Raw genomic sequence first — 17,110 nt, forward strand, 5'->3', positions numbered from 1 at the left:
GTTACATGTTAGTCTAGCAGAGGTTGATAAAGATTTTGAAATTCTAGAGAATTTCTAATGGTATATTCAGCATGCTTATTCAAATCAAATTGATGGTCTGTAATGAATCCTAGGTACTTAAATTCATTTACAATTGTGAGTTGATTATTGAATATGCTGATATCAACGTCGTTAGTATCAATCTTTCTTTGATTCGAATTTGTTGCAACAATCATTGCCTTAGATTTATTGATATTCAATATGAGTTTATTCACTTGTAGATACAATTCAAAGTTCTTCAAATATATATTGATATTTTGTACAGCTTCTTTTAAATCACAATTTTTCGTATATACAAGGCTATCATCAGCAAATAAATTAATATGGTGTGAACCAGGTACATAGTTGATGTCATTAATATGAATAATGAATAGCAGTGGTCCCAAAACACTGCCTTGTGGTACACCTATGTCATTTATAATTTGATCTGACATTACATCACAAATTTTAGTGCTTTGACTAGTTGACAAGTTAACTATCTAACCAGTTTAAAGCTTTTTCATATACACCATAATACTTCAGTTTATTGATTGAAGTTTTCCTATTGATTGTTTCAAAGGCACGCTTGAAAGGGATATATCGCATACCGTGCACTTGTGGGAAGCTATACATAGGAAATACCAAAAGATCCATGGAAACAAGGCTGAAGGACCATGAAAGAAACTGTAGACTGGATCAAACGGACAAGTCGGCTGTGACGGAACAGGCACTCAGTGATGGAAACCGCAGTATTTTGTTTGAAAACACGAAAACTCATTGCCCCCAACCATAGTTGACTGGTAAGGGAGGCAATAGAAATCCACAAACACATGGATAGTTTCTACAGAAAAGAAGAAGCTGTAAACCTCAAGTGAATATGGAATCTCATTCTATGAATGAGACAGGTAGACAAAGGGTTAACGAATGTTATTGTCAATTTACATAATCCAGGTACAGGAATTAGCACACCAAACTACCTGAAGAAGCTAGCTACTCGCGCCAGCGAAACGTCAGGAAAAAAAAATCAAAACATCGACGGCCTTGAAACTCAAATGAAAATAGTGTCACTTTCAACTTGTTGTTCAATAAATAACATTACAAAATTAGTCTTTCAAAAATTATAACCTGTTCCACTTGCACTGAGAAAAAGTTAAAGGCTTATAATGACGAGGAAGCTCCAAGATATTCAAAATCTCGTACAGGACCGTAATTCCTAGATTTTGCGCATACCGCATTTTACAGGGTTGTCGAACAAAATATTAGTTTTTCACAGTTTAAACTGGGAATTGCTATAAGGAATGCCGAAAAAGTTACTAAAAATATTTTGACACAACAAAAAAAAATCAAATATAGAAATTCCTCATACAACTCTACATTATCTTTCACTGTACAAGAATAATCAAGCAACTTTTGAATGTTTTTAATGAAACTCACCTCTTCCACTACTTCCTTAACGTCGCCATTCTTTTCGTTATCTTTACTTGGTTTTGATTTATCTTTCTTCGAAAATGATATGCTCCTGAAAGACCACTTCTTCTTCTTACTCTTTTCCTTTTGTTTTTTCGATTCGGCTGTTTCTTCAATTTTACTTTCGCTCACACTTTCAGGCGTCTTATCTTCCGTGGCTGCTGTCTCGCTCAACTTTTCAGCTAAATTTTCCGTGTCCGGAGTTTTGACCTCTTCAGATTCTGATACACCGTTCTCCTGTACTTTTTCGTCGGTATCCTTTTCCGCAACTGAGTCCTTTGCATTTTCATCTTTATCCTGAAATTGGTAACGATCAGTAACATTTACACCACAATATTCACGATAAAATAGGGCACACTTATTTATTTTTAATTTTCAAGAACAGGTAGTTTTTTATGTTGTTACGAATGATCATATTCGGCAGAACGAAATTAGGAATGCTTTAAAGAATTACCGAAGTGGATAAAATATTTTTTTCAACATGTGGGTACACCCAAAAATAGAAAAAACAACATGTTCTTTACTTGAATTCAACTATATCCTTTGAATTTATATGGATAAAGATCTCTTGTATACATGCTTCGATTCACAAATCAAATCGGTGTCTTAACATCACTGGACTGGACTTTATCTCAAAACAGTTTTTGCCAATTGATTTTAATTATTTATTTAGTATTTATGTATATGTATAATTTCCAACTGCGGTTTTTGTATATCAACAGTTACGATTGTTATGTATTAGCACTCTACAAATGGAATAAATTCATTATTTCGGTTACTGCACATGTTTTAAAAAAATCTCGATACACGTCAAATGTAAATTATAATTTGACATTCTTCAATGTAAAACTGCCACCCCTATCTTCAAAATGACAGGTACAACCCCCCAATTTTTTAAATGGGAAGTGTAAGTTTGTGATATATCATTTGAAAGGTATCTATCTTCATTCTCTATTCAAAAATATTATCGCTTTCAAGTTTGTTGCAACAATTAAGATAAAATAAATGAAAATCATGTGGTTACTGAGATTCGACAAAATACACTCAAAAACTAAAATGTAATGCAAAAAGTAATGAAACGTAAAATAAGAAAAAGAACTATGGATGTTAACGAAGTAGATATTCAAAATATTTACCACGAACGTCTTGGCAACATCCTAATATCAAATAAAACTGTCTTCTAACATTATTCAACATATCAGACGTGACCGACCTAATCGAAAGCTTTATTCGTTCCTTTGAGTCATCCAAATCTGAAGGGTTAGTTTAATACACATTGCTCTTTACGTATCCCCATAAAAAAATCTAATGATGGCAGATCAGGTGATCGTGCTGGCCTTTCCTCGCCTCCCTATCCACCGATTGGAAAATGTTGTATCGAGGTATTGCTGGACATTAACTTACTAATGTGGTGGTGCTGCATCATGCTGAAACCATATCGTATTCACTGAAACTTGAGGGTTTCCCGGATTAGGATATAAATTTGCTAAACTTAGAATGACATTATTTTGAAGTACTGCCAAATAATTATCGCCATTCAAGTTGCCCTCAATGAAAAAGTGACCAATGAGATGGTTTTCTACAATCCCTACAATCTACAACATTAACCTTTCGAGGGTCTTGCGTGTGTTCTTCTTTCATCGAGTGAAGAATTTCTGTTGACCAGTAGCGGCAATTTCTCCGATTAGCATTACCGTTAAGAGAGATAATTGGATGATATTGTTATCCAACATGTCCATCATTTGCTCACAAAAATAGTAGGTATCATTTTATAGGGAAACATTTGATTTTCTTTTAATATGTTTACTATCGATGTATGGCTAACATTGAATGTAGTGGATGCCTGTCTACTCGATGTATGTGGGTTTTCGTCAAACTCAAGCATCATATCTAATTAGAGTTCATCACTCATTGCATTGGCAGCTGCTTTTTTATATGCCCCACATGACCAAGCTCGCGAAACTGCTTCTCTATTTTGCTTTCCTTGAGATTTGGGAGGTAAATTAGGTCATTTCTCATGAAATAAAACTGTTTTTTATGCATTTCCGTTAATCTAACCATTTGTCAGACTTGAAGTTAACAAACTTTAAACTTGAATTAAAATACTGACAACTGATTTAACATACAAAACAAGTTGACAAGGCGTTTTAAACTGACGTTGCCACAGAAATTATTTACAGTTTTTTAAAGGATACTATCTGAAAAGAACATTGCTATGGTTTTTGCTTACTTTCTTATTATCAATACCCCAACATGAAATTCGTTTTGAATATATTGCAATGACTTGAAAGTGATAACATTTTTGAATAGAAGATATATCACAAGCCTATACTTCCCATTCAAAAAATTGGGGGTTGTACAGGGGTTGAAGGTAGGGGTAGTATTTTTCTGTTGAAGTTTGTCAAATTATCATTTAAATTTGACGTGTTTCGGGATTTTGTTAAAATATGTACCGTACCGTAACCGAAATAATGAATTTATTCCATTTGGCTTTTACACACCGTATATTCTCTTTATGTTGTATCCATGTATTTAGGCTAATCAGCCTGTTTGGATGAATAAATAAATTAATAAATAATGGTGTGTTCAAAATCAATTTAAAAATAGGGAATGAAAAGTAAAACCTTGAATATATGATACAGAAAATATTTAAAGAATAGTTCAGATGGATTAACAACCAACGTATGAATATAAATTACAGACAACTATTAATATACAGTGTCACACATAAAGTCCGCATCAAATGGGATTTTTTTTTTCATCTCTTCAAGCAACTTTTGATATCTCCATTAGGTTGTGCTTTAAAAATGATGCCAAATGACGACCGATCAAGTGATTTTTCTTCCCTGTCAAATTTGACATTTTTTCCAAAAAATGTTCAGAAAAGCAGTTATTGCTCGAAATTTCGAAAATCGGTAAAGAGAAAAGATGATTGTTTTTTCATTTTTTACCCATATACCAACTTTTAGCTCTCTAGTACAAATTTAGTTTTTTTACAGTTTTTCGAAAATTTGACATTTGCTGATTTCTCAAATTTAGTCAAACCTCCACAAAGTTAGTGCTTTATGCCTAACTTATCTTTCCAACGCATTTTTATTACCAATTGCAATTCTAAATACAACTTATTTCGCAAAAATTTAAAACACCAGAAAAAATCATGCCAAAAATGATGCAAAGTTGATACAGTTTTTAAAAACAGATAAATATTTCACTTTATTTCTACTTTTTGCGAAATAGCTTGATACATGAGCATAATTGAAAAACAATATCAATGAAAAGTCAATAATTTATTCTTTACTGCACTTTTCAAACAGTTAAACTTTGATTTACTAATTTCGAAAAATTACAACGAAATTAAACTAAGGGCACTGTGGAAACAATTGAACAGAACTGAATAAGCAAAATATTTTATTGTCATATGACATTTGTTGAATAACTCAAAATAGTGTTTATCAGTTTTAGATTTAAAATAGTTTATTCGTTGTCTAGTGTGTTGTTAAAAATGATGAATCTTCAAGAGAAAATTGAAATCGTTTTAATATGCGGCGAGAATACCGGTCACCGACAAGTAGCTGATATTTTCAATATTTTCAATGCCAGACATCCTGCAAGAAATATTCATCAGTCAACAGTTAGTAGGATAATAGCTAAGTTTAAATCTACTGGTTCGGTTGAGAGTAATTTGAGAAAAGCACATCAGCCTTCTAGACATACTGAAGAAGTGGAATTTGAAATATGTTTGGATGTCGTAGAAAATAAAAAAACAAGTATTCGAAATATTGCAGAGAGAACAGATGTTGACCGAGAGAGTGTGCGACGTATTTTACACAAAAATAAATTTACGCCTAATAAACCGAAATTTATCAATACGTTAAAAGAAAGGGACTTCGATATGCGCTTATATTTTTCTTTTTGGTTTCAAGGGGAAAAAGAAGAAAATTATCATTTTCCTTATCAAATTTTATGGACAGATGAAGCGACCTTCTCTTCAAATGGCGTTGTGAGCTCGCAAAACTGCAGGTGGCGGGCAAAAGAAAACCCACATTTCGTAATCGAATGTCGAGATCAATATTCGTTCAAGACGAATGTATGGTGTGGCATATTGAACGATCAAATTATAGGACCATACTTTTTCAGACATAATTTAAATTCTGCCGACTACCTACACTTTGTGAATACCGAACTAGCTGAAGTTTTGGATAATATGCCCCTTCAAGTAAGAAATGTGTGGTATCAGTGTGATGGTGCACCTATTCATACTACAAGGGTGGTTAAAGAGCGTCTTTTGGAAATATTTAGGGGCAAAGTAATCAGTCGCAATATGGAACACTTTTGGCCGCCTAGATCTCCTGATATAACCCCACTAGATTTCTTCTTGTGGGGTTACTTAAAACAAACCTTTTCGAGATATAAACCATTTAGAGGCAGTTATTCGAGAATGTGTTGTAAGCACGAAACCCCGTAGTATAAAGAATGCAGTTAAAGATGTTTTGAAAAGGACAATTGATTGCATTGAACGTGGTGGAAGGCACACCAAAATGTGACTTTTTATTTTGTATTTATATTGGTATTTACATGGTTTAGGCATAAGTTTCGATTTGATTTAGTGTTCTTAATTTAAATTATAACTTTATTGTAACAGATATTTGTAAGAATTTTTTACGGTTTAGTTTTCTAGGCAACAAAATCGAAATTGATTTCTGAAGTAATTTTGTTCATTCATACCTCATAAAAGATATTTAGTAAATGTGAAATTACTTTCGTATAATTCCTTCCCTTAGTTTAATTCCGTTGTAATTTTTCGTAATTAGTAAATCAAAATTTAACTGTTTGAAAAGTGCAGTAAAGAATAAATTATTGACTTTTCATTGATATTGTTTTTTAATTATGCTTATGTATCAAGCTATTTGGCAAAAAGTAGAAATAAAGTGAAATATTTATCTGTTTTTAAAAACTGTATCAACTTTGCATCATTTTTGGCATAATTTTTTCTGGTGTTTTAAAATTTTGCGAAATAAGTTGTATTTAGAATTGCAATTGGTAATAAAAATGCGTTGGAAAGATAAGTTAGGCATGAAGCACTAACTTTGTTGAGGTTGGCTAAATTTGAGAAATCGGCAAATGTCAAATTTTCGAAAAACTGTACAAAAACTAAATTTGTACTAGAGAGCTAAAAATTGGTATACGGGTAAAAAATGAAAAAACAATCATCTTTTCTCTTTACCGATTTTCGAAATTTCGAGCAATAACTGCTTTTCTGAACATTTTTTGGAAAAAATGTCAAATTTGACAGGGAAGAAAAATCACTTGATCGGTAATATGCATGTCATTTGGCATCATTTTCAAAGCACAACCTAATGGAGATATCAAAAGTTGCTTGAAGAGATGAACCAAAAAAAATCCCATTTGATGCGGACTTTATGTGTGACACTGTATATTTAGGAAAAAATAAACATCATTCTTTCATAATGATGGAAGCAAGCAACTTGATTTTTTTTAATAGCCAATCTGTTATGTATATTTTATCATAAAAACAATTTTAACTCAAGAAAACAATAAATTAAAGTTCTTAACAATCCAGTAAAAATAGCGTACTTTAGTGTAATTTTCTAGTATTAGTCTAGTATTAGGAACTAGTTGGACGGTTTTCAGTGGAAAATTTATTATGCACGATTCAATGCTATTTCATTCATTCTTATTGACTTGTGTCTGAGAGGTTGGATAATTCGTGAGAGTTTCACTCGAAGAATTTCATATTTTTCACACCTTCCCACAACAGCGTTTCCAAACTTATTTTTAATAACAGTGACCGATAAACATATTTTATTTTGGGCGTAGGTCAAGCAAACATTCTGCATTTTATTTTCATTTTTGTCGGTGAAATGAGATAAGATTATTTATAAGAGTAATTATTATGGGCATTTATGTTTTCACATGATAAAAATGTTTATTGGTGGGACATCTTGTCTTTGAGAAGTGAGCGTTACATTCAATGAATGTTCAGCATATTCAGCAACATAAACGCACAATGGGAGTCATCAACCATTGTTCTATGTGAATCCGGAACTGAAAGAATCGAAACGAAAAAAGGCGATTGCAAATAGCTTTCGTTCACTGACCATACCACGTTATAAATAAATTAAACAAAGGATGTGCAGTGCATGTCATTAAAACACCGACTGGTTTAACTAAATAAACGAATAATAGTATTTACAACGAAATTGCGACAAGCGGATGCAATAAACGCAATAAGCGAATGAAAGCGGGTATACGAACAATTACATCCCTGCTACTCGTGTACCGAAAAGTATGTTATTATTAGTTTTATTTTTGAAAGGTTCTCCGAGCCGTCGAACCTTGACCCTGGTTATGGATACTAAGCCGAACCCATTATATTGCCACAATGAGTCCTGTAGCATTGTAGACGCCCCTGCATTGTGCGACATGGTTCACTGGAGTGAAAAAGAACAAGTTCAATCGACGCGACACATATAATTAATGATTAGGATAGTATTAATTATGTCGGCTTCTCCAGCATCTATATGGCAGAAAAATAAAAAAAAACAGTCACGGTCCAGCGAAATTGTGCAGAAAACAGTTCATCTGCCATCATCATCATTAATGTTGATGGCATTACTACGAACAACAATTTACTTCCTGTAGATAAACTTTACAAACACTTTCATGACTTTTTCACTCGAACTATATGATGGAGAAGCAAATGGAATTTTGGTGAAACTCGACTGCGACAACTTATATTTTCTCACAAAAATGTCAACAGTTGGTATGTTTTTGTGATGCAGTATTTGGAAACTTTGGTGTAGTAATGAATATTAATGGAGTTTTTTCCCAACACCAAATCGTTATTTTTAACACCTCGACACGTGTTTCGATCACCAAGTGATCATCTTCAAGAGAAAGATGATCACTTGAAAAATAAAATTCTGACGGTATTTGGTATCTATCTTCATAAATTACTGTCTTACTTCCACGCAAATTTGTCATACTTCACGAAATACACGATTACCCCACCAGAAAAAACCATGAAATTCATGTTAGAAAATGTAATCCGGCGGAATACAAAAAATCGGCAAGATATGTCGGGGCAATGGCTTTCAACCACCTTCCAAGAAAAATTAAGATATTCCCGATCACAAAAAGTTTAAAAAACAATTGAAGACATTTTTATTGGATAACAATTTTTATTCACTTATGATTTTTTAAATCATAAAGAAAAGTGCGACTGTATTGGTATATGTTTCTATAATTATCTTTGATTTACAGCTTTTATGTTTTTTATATTGACCTGTCTTATGTATACCATGTGTACCTAAAAAGAAGAAATATACAGGGCTTTTCATGATGAGCGTTATTTAGCCGATTCTGACAAACTATTCAACGGATCAATCTGAAAATTTCACAGTATGCATAAATCAATATGACCTACACGCCTAAAATATTTCAGACGAAGCGGCGTTGTCGCTTCTACTATAAAGTAGCGTCTTCTTTGATTTTTCAAATGGAACACCCCGTATATAATATCATATTATGATTCATTATCACTTTGTAAACAAATTCATATACTATTTTCCTATACCTATCTATTACCGTTTAGAAGATATAAATTAATTTCGATATTTTTTTTACCAAACATGAACTTTTATAAATGCTGACAATCTTGATCTCTCTTGCACTAAAACTATCAAATTTGAAATGGAGTGTAGTGATACTATGAGGATCTTCACTCCGAGTCATATTTCCATTTGCCTCATACAGGGTCTTCAAAAAATGCAGATACTTTGATCTCATGAAAAAATGAGTGGAACTCAATTTTTCAAATGGAACACCCTGTATATTTCAACATTTTTGAGCTCTACATTCAATTTTAGATTAACTTTGTTTAGATAATACTATTTCTATTTTCAAGCGTTTTCGAGATAAACTGTTTCAAACGGAAACTGCTGTTTTCTTGCTCGTTTTTTTGAATTCATCACTTATTTTGGATATTCAACATTTTTTTTAATTCTTAGTAATATTTCTTTTTCATCCAGTTTTTTAACTGTCTCAAATCAGTCAATTCAAAATTGGTATGTACCTACCTTAGAAAAAGTTACAATTTGTATACATTCAGATATTGGTCTCTAACGTACAACAGTACACATTAATATTTTTTAATAGTGTGCTTTGGAAAAATAAATAAACCAATTATTTAACATCAGACTTTCGTTGGTGGTTTTGACTGATTCTGATAGCTACCAATTATAATAGAATAATGTCAAGATTAGGTTACAGTAATGAAGATTTCTTGAATTTATTAATAATTTATGGTGAGTGCAATAGAATTGCAAGTAGAACATGCCGAGTATTTCATGAAAGATATCCACAACTTCCGAAGCTGAATAATAATGTGATAAATCGACTACTAAAAAACTGTAGGTTGAATGGAACCTTCCGTCCAAAAATCATTCGTAAGAAGACTAAAGTGGATGATGATGACAATGGTATAACAGTTTTGGAATACTTTCATGCATTTCCAAATGCTTCTCTGCACGAGGCTGAAAGGGAGATACGTATACCCTACGTGACAATTTGTCGAATTCTTAATAAGCATAAATGGCATCCCTATAAGTTCTACTGTGTCCAACATTTGAAAGAGACTGATTTACCTCGTAGAGTGGAATTCTTTGAATGGTTACTTGTCAAGACTCAAGAGGATGAACATTTCCTTGGCAATATCATATGGACAGATGAGGCCAAGTTCACAAAAAATGGAGTTTTCAATAGACACAACAGTCATTATTGGGCGCCAGAAAATCCCTATGTTGTCCGCCAAAGGGGTTTTCAAGAAAGATGGCAATTCAATGTATTTTGTGCCAAAAAGAACGAGTCAATTTTTTATATCGAGTTTTATGATGATAATTTGAATGCATCAAAATATGAAGATTTACTGAGGAATGGAATTCAAATGATTTTAAATAATAGACCAGGAAGAGAACGTGTATGGTACCAAATGGATGGTGCTCCACCCCATAATTCTCATTCGGTCAGCGAAGCTTTAACCGAAATCTTCGAAGACAGATGGATTGGTAATGATGGACCTTTTCGTTGGCCTCCTAGAACACCAGATGGCAATCCATTAAATTATTTCGTGTGGGGTTTCATTAAAAATATGGTTTTATCTACTCCAATAACAACAATGGAAGATATGAAATCGAGAGTTACAACTGCTTTCAATAGTTCAACTCCAGACTTGATCAGAAGCGCTACACATGACAATCTTTTGAAGAGATTACATGTTTGTTTAAGTAGAGTTGGAGATGTGTTTGAATATATTCTGAAATACACTGACGATTAAATTAACTCATTAATTTTTGGGTTTATTATTTTCAGTTCGTATTTCAGCGTTAATAAAACTATTGTTTGAAGAGAAGTTTCATTCGATGGTTGAGGAGTATTTTGATAATTATCTTTTCATTGTATTATCTGCGACTAATTGAGGAACATCAAACGAAATCTGTTTTACAAAAATGAGTGATGAACAAGGAAACCATGTCAATTTCCGTTTGAAACAGTTCAAAATAGAAATAGTATTATCTGAACAAAGTTTATCTAAAATTGGATGTAGAGCCCAAAAATGTTGAAATATACAGGGTGTTCTATTTGAAAAAATTGAGTTCCACTAATTTTTTCATGAGATCAAAGTATCTGCATTTTTTGAAGACCCTGTATGAGGCAAATGAAAATATGACTCGGAGTGAAGATCCTCATAAGGAAATAGTATATGAATTTGTTGACAAAGCGATAATGAATCATAATATGATATTATATACGGGGTGTTCCATTTGAAAAATTAAAGAAGCCGCTACTTTATAGTACAAGCGACAACGCCGCTTCGTCTAAAATATTTTAGGCGAGTAGGTCATATTGACTTATGAATACTGTGGAATTTTCAGGTTGATCCGTTGAATAGTTTGCCAGAAACGGCTAATTAACGCTCATCATGAAAAGCCCTGTATATCTTATCTTATCTTATAATCATTGTATCGACTTCGAAGGCAACTATATTGAATAACAAAACCAAATTTTATCAAAAAATGTTTTTCTGTTAGCTGAAAAATTTTCAGCCCAACTTTTAAGAAAGCTGATATATCTTTCGTTTTCGTTATTTCATATGGCATATCAACTTTTTATAGGTTCCTTGGATTATCGATGGAAATGGGGATATTTATTGGTAACGTCCTATATATAGCTAAAGATAATTTTTTATTCAAACAAAATTCCATCATTCGGTTACTGAGAATTTCAAGTTTTCTCGGAAAAGTATGGAATCATTATCACTACTTATCTGCACTGGTATTTAGAAAAAGAAAACGTCACTAAACCAATATTTCCTATGAAATCATCGCGAGTGATGATGTTAGATGTAACATATGCAATTGGAATTTGAACAAATAATATAATGTAAAATTCATACGAGTATATAATTTCACAATATGTCTAAAATGCCCGTATAAAATCCCTATACAAAAACAGACGACCTTTTTTGTATACGGAATTTGTTGTTTGTTCAGAGGAATGAACTTTAATAGCAATAGCACTTGTTCGACCTTCAAAACTTAAACTGATTTCAGAGAGTGAAAGAGGGAAAACGATTAGCTATTGTACCTATCTACCATTTGGTTTTCTTTACGAATTATTTTTGGTTTGATTCAACGAAATCAATGTTGCATAGGCAATCGAGCAAAAATGCCACTTTAATTTGTTATCCAAAAACGTTAATGAAGAAAACATACGAGAAGTTTTTTGTAAACAATTATCAACTGCAGAAGAAACCTTTGATATCTTCAATTGCCCATAGAAATGGCTGTGCTGTTTGTAAGCGTATGACATCATTGAGATGTCTTTACGTTATAGAATAGGTTAGTTAGGAACATTTTCAAAAATTGATAGTGACAATTCTGTAGAAAATGTGAGAAAAAATGTGTGCAATCCGTCAAAATAGTACGCAATCGAAAATAAATAGTTACAATATATAATACCTGAAAACGTATTTTATATACCTTTTCAGGTATTTTATATTGTAACTATTTTGACGATTTTGATACAATTGATCTATTTCATGATTTAATTACATAAATCGTGAAGTTTACAAAATAATTATAATAATAATAATAATAATAATAATAACAAGGCAACAGCATTGCCTTGATAGGATACGAATGCTAGTGGCTGCTAAGAAGTCACTAGTGAGGCGAGCGAGAAGTATCGCGGAAAATCTTAGGTTCCGCGAGAAACCTTCTCGCTTATTCCAAGAGCCTCCACGTGTTGTGGATAATCCGCCGACTGCTGATCAGGTGGAATCCTTCTGGAAGGATATCTATGAACACCCGCAGCCACTCAACTTAGACACTCCAGCCCTAGCGCAGTTCGAAGCTTTCAACAGAGAGCTTCGACAGCCTGAGCTCAATGAACTGCGCAACCCGATAACCCCGGATGACGTTCGAAGAGCCCTTGTTGGTTCCAAGAACTTTGCTGCTCCAGGCCCAGATGGGCTGAACACTTATTGGTGGAAAAAACTACCAAGTACCCACCGCCATCTGGCCAGAGTTTTCAACTTATGGCTGGACGGAGAGCAGCCGATTCCGGATTGGTTTGTCGAGGGGCGGACCGTTCTCATCCCCAAAAGCGGAGATTTGTCGATTCCTAAGAATTACAGACCGATAACATGCTTGAATTCGTGTTATAAGTTGTTTACAAGCATCTTATACACACGAATACTCACCGCAGTTGACCGAGTGTTCGAACGGATATATGAGCAGAGAGGGTCGAAGAGAGGAGTCGCTGGATGTAAAGAGAACCTGCTCATCGATAGATGTGTAACGCAGGACTCGATACAATATAAGCGTAACCTCTCTATGGCCTGGATCGATTACCGTAAGGCATTTGATACAATTTCGCATGAGCTCATTTTGCATTTGCTCAGATGCCTTGCGGTACCCGACAACATAGTGAGATGCATTGAACAACTGATACCACTTTGGCGAACTCGCTTCACCATAACATCTGGTCAAGCAAGAGTCCAAACAGGGTGGGTCACTTTCAGAAGGGGTGTATTTCAGGGTGATTCCCTCAGTCCACTTCTATTCTGCATCTCACTATTGCCATTATCCGTTGCGCTCAGAAACACTCGAGGGTATAACTGTGGCACCCCCGGAAACCGGAGGCACAAGGTCACCCATCTGTTTTATATGGATGATCTTAAACTTTATGCCTCTGGAGAGAAGGATCTCCATCAGTCCTTGAGGGTGGTGGAAGAGTACACGCATGCTATCGGTATGAAATTCGGGATAGACAAATGTGCAATGGTTCATCTCAAAAGAGGACGATGCGGGGACTACGGAGAGGATGTGCAGCTCGTAGATGGAAGCATCCTACACCATCTGGATGCCGGAGAGACGTATACTTACCTCGGGGTGGAACAACGCCACTCACAAGAGGTAACCGCAGTGAAAAACTCTCTCCGCGGCAAGTATCAGCACAAACTTCGACAGATCTGGTCATCGGAGCTGTCGGGGAAGAACAAAGTTGCTGCAACAAATATGCTTGCCGTTCCAATCTTACTCTACTCGTTTGGAGTAGTAAAGTGGACTCGGGAGGAGCTGTATCAACTCGACGTAAGGACCCGAAAAATGATGCATCTCTATAGGAGTTTGCATCCCAAATCGTCCGTTCCACGGTTGTACTTCCCCCGACAACAGGGAGGTCGTGGACTTTTGAGTTTGGAGTGTCTACATGACAGAATGGTACTGGATACAGCCTGTAAAGTCGTCAGGAGTTCGGATCCCCTTCTCTGCATGGTCCGTGACCATGAGAGAGCAGGAATTGGAGCATTTCTCTTTAGGGCAGCTGCTCGAGCAGCTGATGAACTCGGTATAGTTTTCGACTCTGAACGAGGTGACTACAACTCTGTCACCGAGTTGGAACCCGTTCAGCAAAAAGCTCAGATAAAAGCCGCAGAGATCACCTTACTTCTGCGGAGACACAGGGATAAGCCAATGCATGGGGTCTTCTTCAATAATATTGAAGACCTTGGCTTATCAAAGCGCCTGACGTTCGCTTTTCTCAGGTCGAGTGGGCTGAAGTCGGAAACTGAGGGGTTCATCATGGCTTGCCAGGATGGTGTCTTTAACACCTTAGTCTACCGCAGTCGCGTGATGGGTATAGAGGTTCCTGACACAAGGTGCAGGGCCTGCCGCGAGGCGCCCGAGACCCTAATGCACTTGCTATCAGCATGTCCAGCATATGCGGTCTCGGCCTATATCCATAGACATAACGCGGCCCTAAGGGTGCTATATTATCATCTACGGCACTCCTACGGTATTGACGAGACACCGGTGTTGCCCTACGCTCCGGGGGATATTGAATCCGTTGTGGGGAACGAGAAGTGCCGAATTTATTGGAACTATTCGTTCCCCACCCTCAGGCTCATACAAGCTAATAAGCCTGATGTAGTTCTTCTCGACCACCAGATCAAGACGATATTTGTCGTGGAGTTTTCAGCTCCTGGCGAGACGAATATCGTCAGAAAAGAGGAGGAAAAACGGATAAAATATCGAGATTTTCTCTTCGAACTCCGCAGACTCTATCCAGATCACTCTGTCAAGATGGTCGTTCTGATTGTTGGAGTCCTTGGTGGAATGATGTCTTCTCTACTCTCGAATCTCAAAATCATACCGGCTTGCCGCATTAAGGCAGAAATCTTAGCCGCACAGATGCAGAAGGCTGTCATTCTTGGCTCACTGCGTTTGCTCAGGGCACATGATTCTCGGACCCAATGATCACTTACCCCACGTTGTGGGGAGTGGTCATTGGTTGATTATGCTGGCGCGCCCTCCCGAATGTATCGGGGCTTCGGGGGATAGGGCCTGACCAGCGCACACTACGGTGAAAAAAAAAAAAAAAAAAAAAAAAAAAAAAAAAAAAAAAAAAAAAAATAATAAAAGCCGCAGAGATCACCTCACTTATGCGGAAACACAGGGATAAGCCAATGCATGGGGTCTTCTTCAATAACATTGGAGATCTTGGCTTATCAAAGCGCCTGACTTTCGCTCTTTCTCGGGTCGGGTGGGCTCAAGTCGGAAACTGAGGGGTTAACCATGGTTTGCTAGGATGGTTTTCGACACCTTAGTCTACCGCAGTCGCGTGATGGGTATAGAGATTCCTGACGCAAGGTGCAGGGCCTGCCGCGAGGCGCCCCTAATGCACTTGGTATCAGCATATCCAGCATATGCGGTCTAGGCTTATATCCATCGACATAACGCGGACCTAAGAGTGCTATATTACCATCTACGGCACTCTCACGGTATTGACAAGACACTGGTGTTGCCCTACGCTCCGGGAAATATTGAATTCGTTGTGGGGAACGATAAGTGCCAAATTTATTGGGACTATTCGTTTTCCACCGTCAGGCTCATACAAGCTAATAAGTCTGATGTAGGCCTTCTCGACCACCATAGCAAAACGATAATTGTCGTGGAGTTTTCAGCTCCTGGCGAGACGAATATCTTCAGAAAAGAGGAGGAGAAACGGATAAAATATCGAGATTTTCTCTTCGAACTCCGCAGACTCTATCCAGACCACTCTGTCAAGATGGTTGCTCTGATTATTGGAGTCCTTGGTGGAATAATGCCCTCTCTACTCTCGAATCTTAAAATCATACCGTCTTGCCGCACTAAGGCAGAAATCTTAGCCGGACAGATGCAGAAAGCTGTCATTCTTGGTTCAATGCGCTTGCTCAGGACACATGATACTCGGACCCAATGATCACTTACCCCACGGTGTAAGGAGTGGTCGTTGGTTGATAATGCTGGCGCGCCCTCCTGAATGTATCGAGGCTTCGAGGGACAGGGCCTGACCAGCGCCTACTACGGTAAAATAAAATAATAATGCCTTTAAATGTGAAGATTACAAATTATTATATATTTCATAGAAATAATATAGATAATAGTATCTTTCTTGCTTGAACATCTTGCTTGCTTAGCCTTCAGCTACTCTCACTTCTAACCCCCTGATGCTCATTTAGAGTTGATAACATCATATGGCCTTATAAATTACAATATTAAAAAAATAAATTAATAACGAAAAAACATGACACTACTATGTTTGTTCGACCAATACTTGCTTATATTATTTTCTGTGCAGATAGTAAGGACTCTTTTATAGGCTTTCAAATCTAAGACACTCTTCTGAAAGGGACAGAATTGAACTGTTCAATAGCAGTATGGATAAAGCTTCTCTGGAAAGTAGCTGTCTAATGATGTGGCATTGTGATTAAGCCCTTGTCCCTTACATAAATAGAATATGTATGAGATCTAGGAAGTAATATCCTTCGAATAAAATAATTTTCATTTCTGATCATTTTATAAACATACATGATAGATGAAGTCGTCTACGATTTTCCATATTGACCCATTCTAACTCTCTTAATTTTTCAGATACGTGGTCATACCGACGTAATCCATTAATGAAACGCACACAAACATTCTGAACCTCTTTAATCTCATATTTAAATTCGTTATCAAGACAAGGGCCGTAAAAAAAAATCACAATAGGTAAACTGTGAGAA

General features: G+C 35.8%; 1 protein-coding gene across 3 annotated transcripts in view; it reads right to left on the reverse strand.

Annotated features, from left to right (window-relative positions):
- LOC111514586 (uncharacterized) overlaps positions 1 to 17,110 on the reverse strand; it is a 255,565-nt gene that overhangs the window by 98,382 nt on the left and 140,073 nt on the right. For all 3 annotated transcript variants that reach the window (XM_074180217.1, XM_074180218.1, XM_074180219.1), the window contains one exon: positions 1,453 to 1,782. In XM_074180217.1, coding sequence (XP_074036318.1) covers positions 1,453 to 1,782 — 330 coding nt within the window. The remainder of the gene's footprint in view (positions 1 to 1,452; positions 1,783 to 17,110) is intronic.

Source organism: Leptinotarsa decemlineata, unplaced genomic scaffold (genome assembly GCF_025532065.1).
Source record: "Leptinotarsa decemlineata unplaced genomic scaffold, Ldec_3_MD MMD2_tig00026294_RagTag_RagTag, whole genome shotgun sequence".
Lineage (NCBI taxonomy): Eukaryota > Metazoa > Arthropoda > Insecta > Coleoptera > Chrysomelidae > Leptinotarsa > Leptinotarsa decemlineata.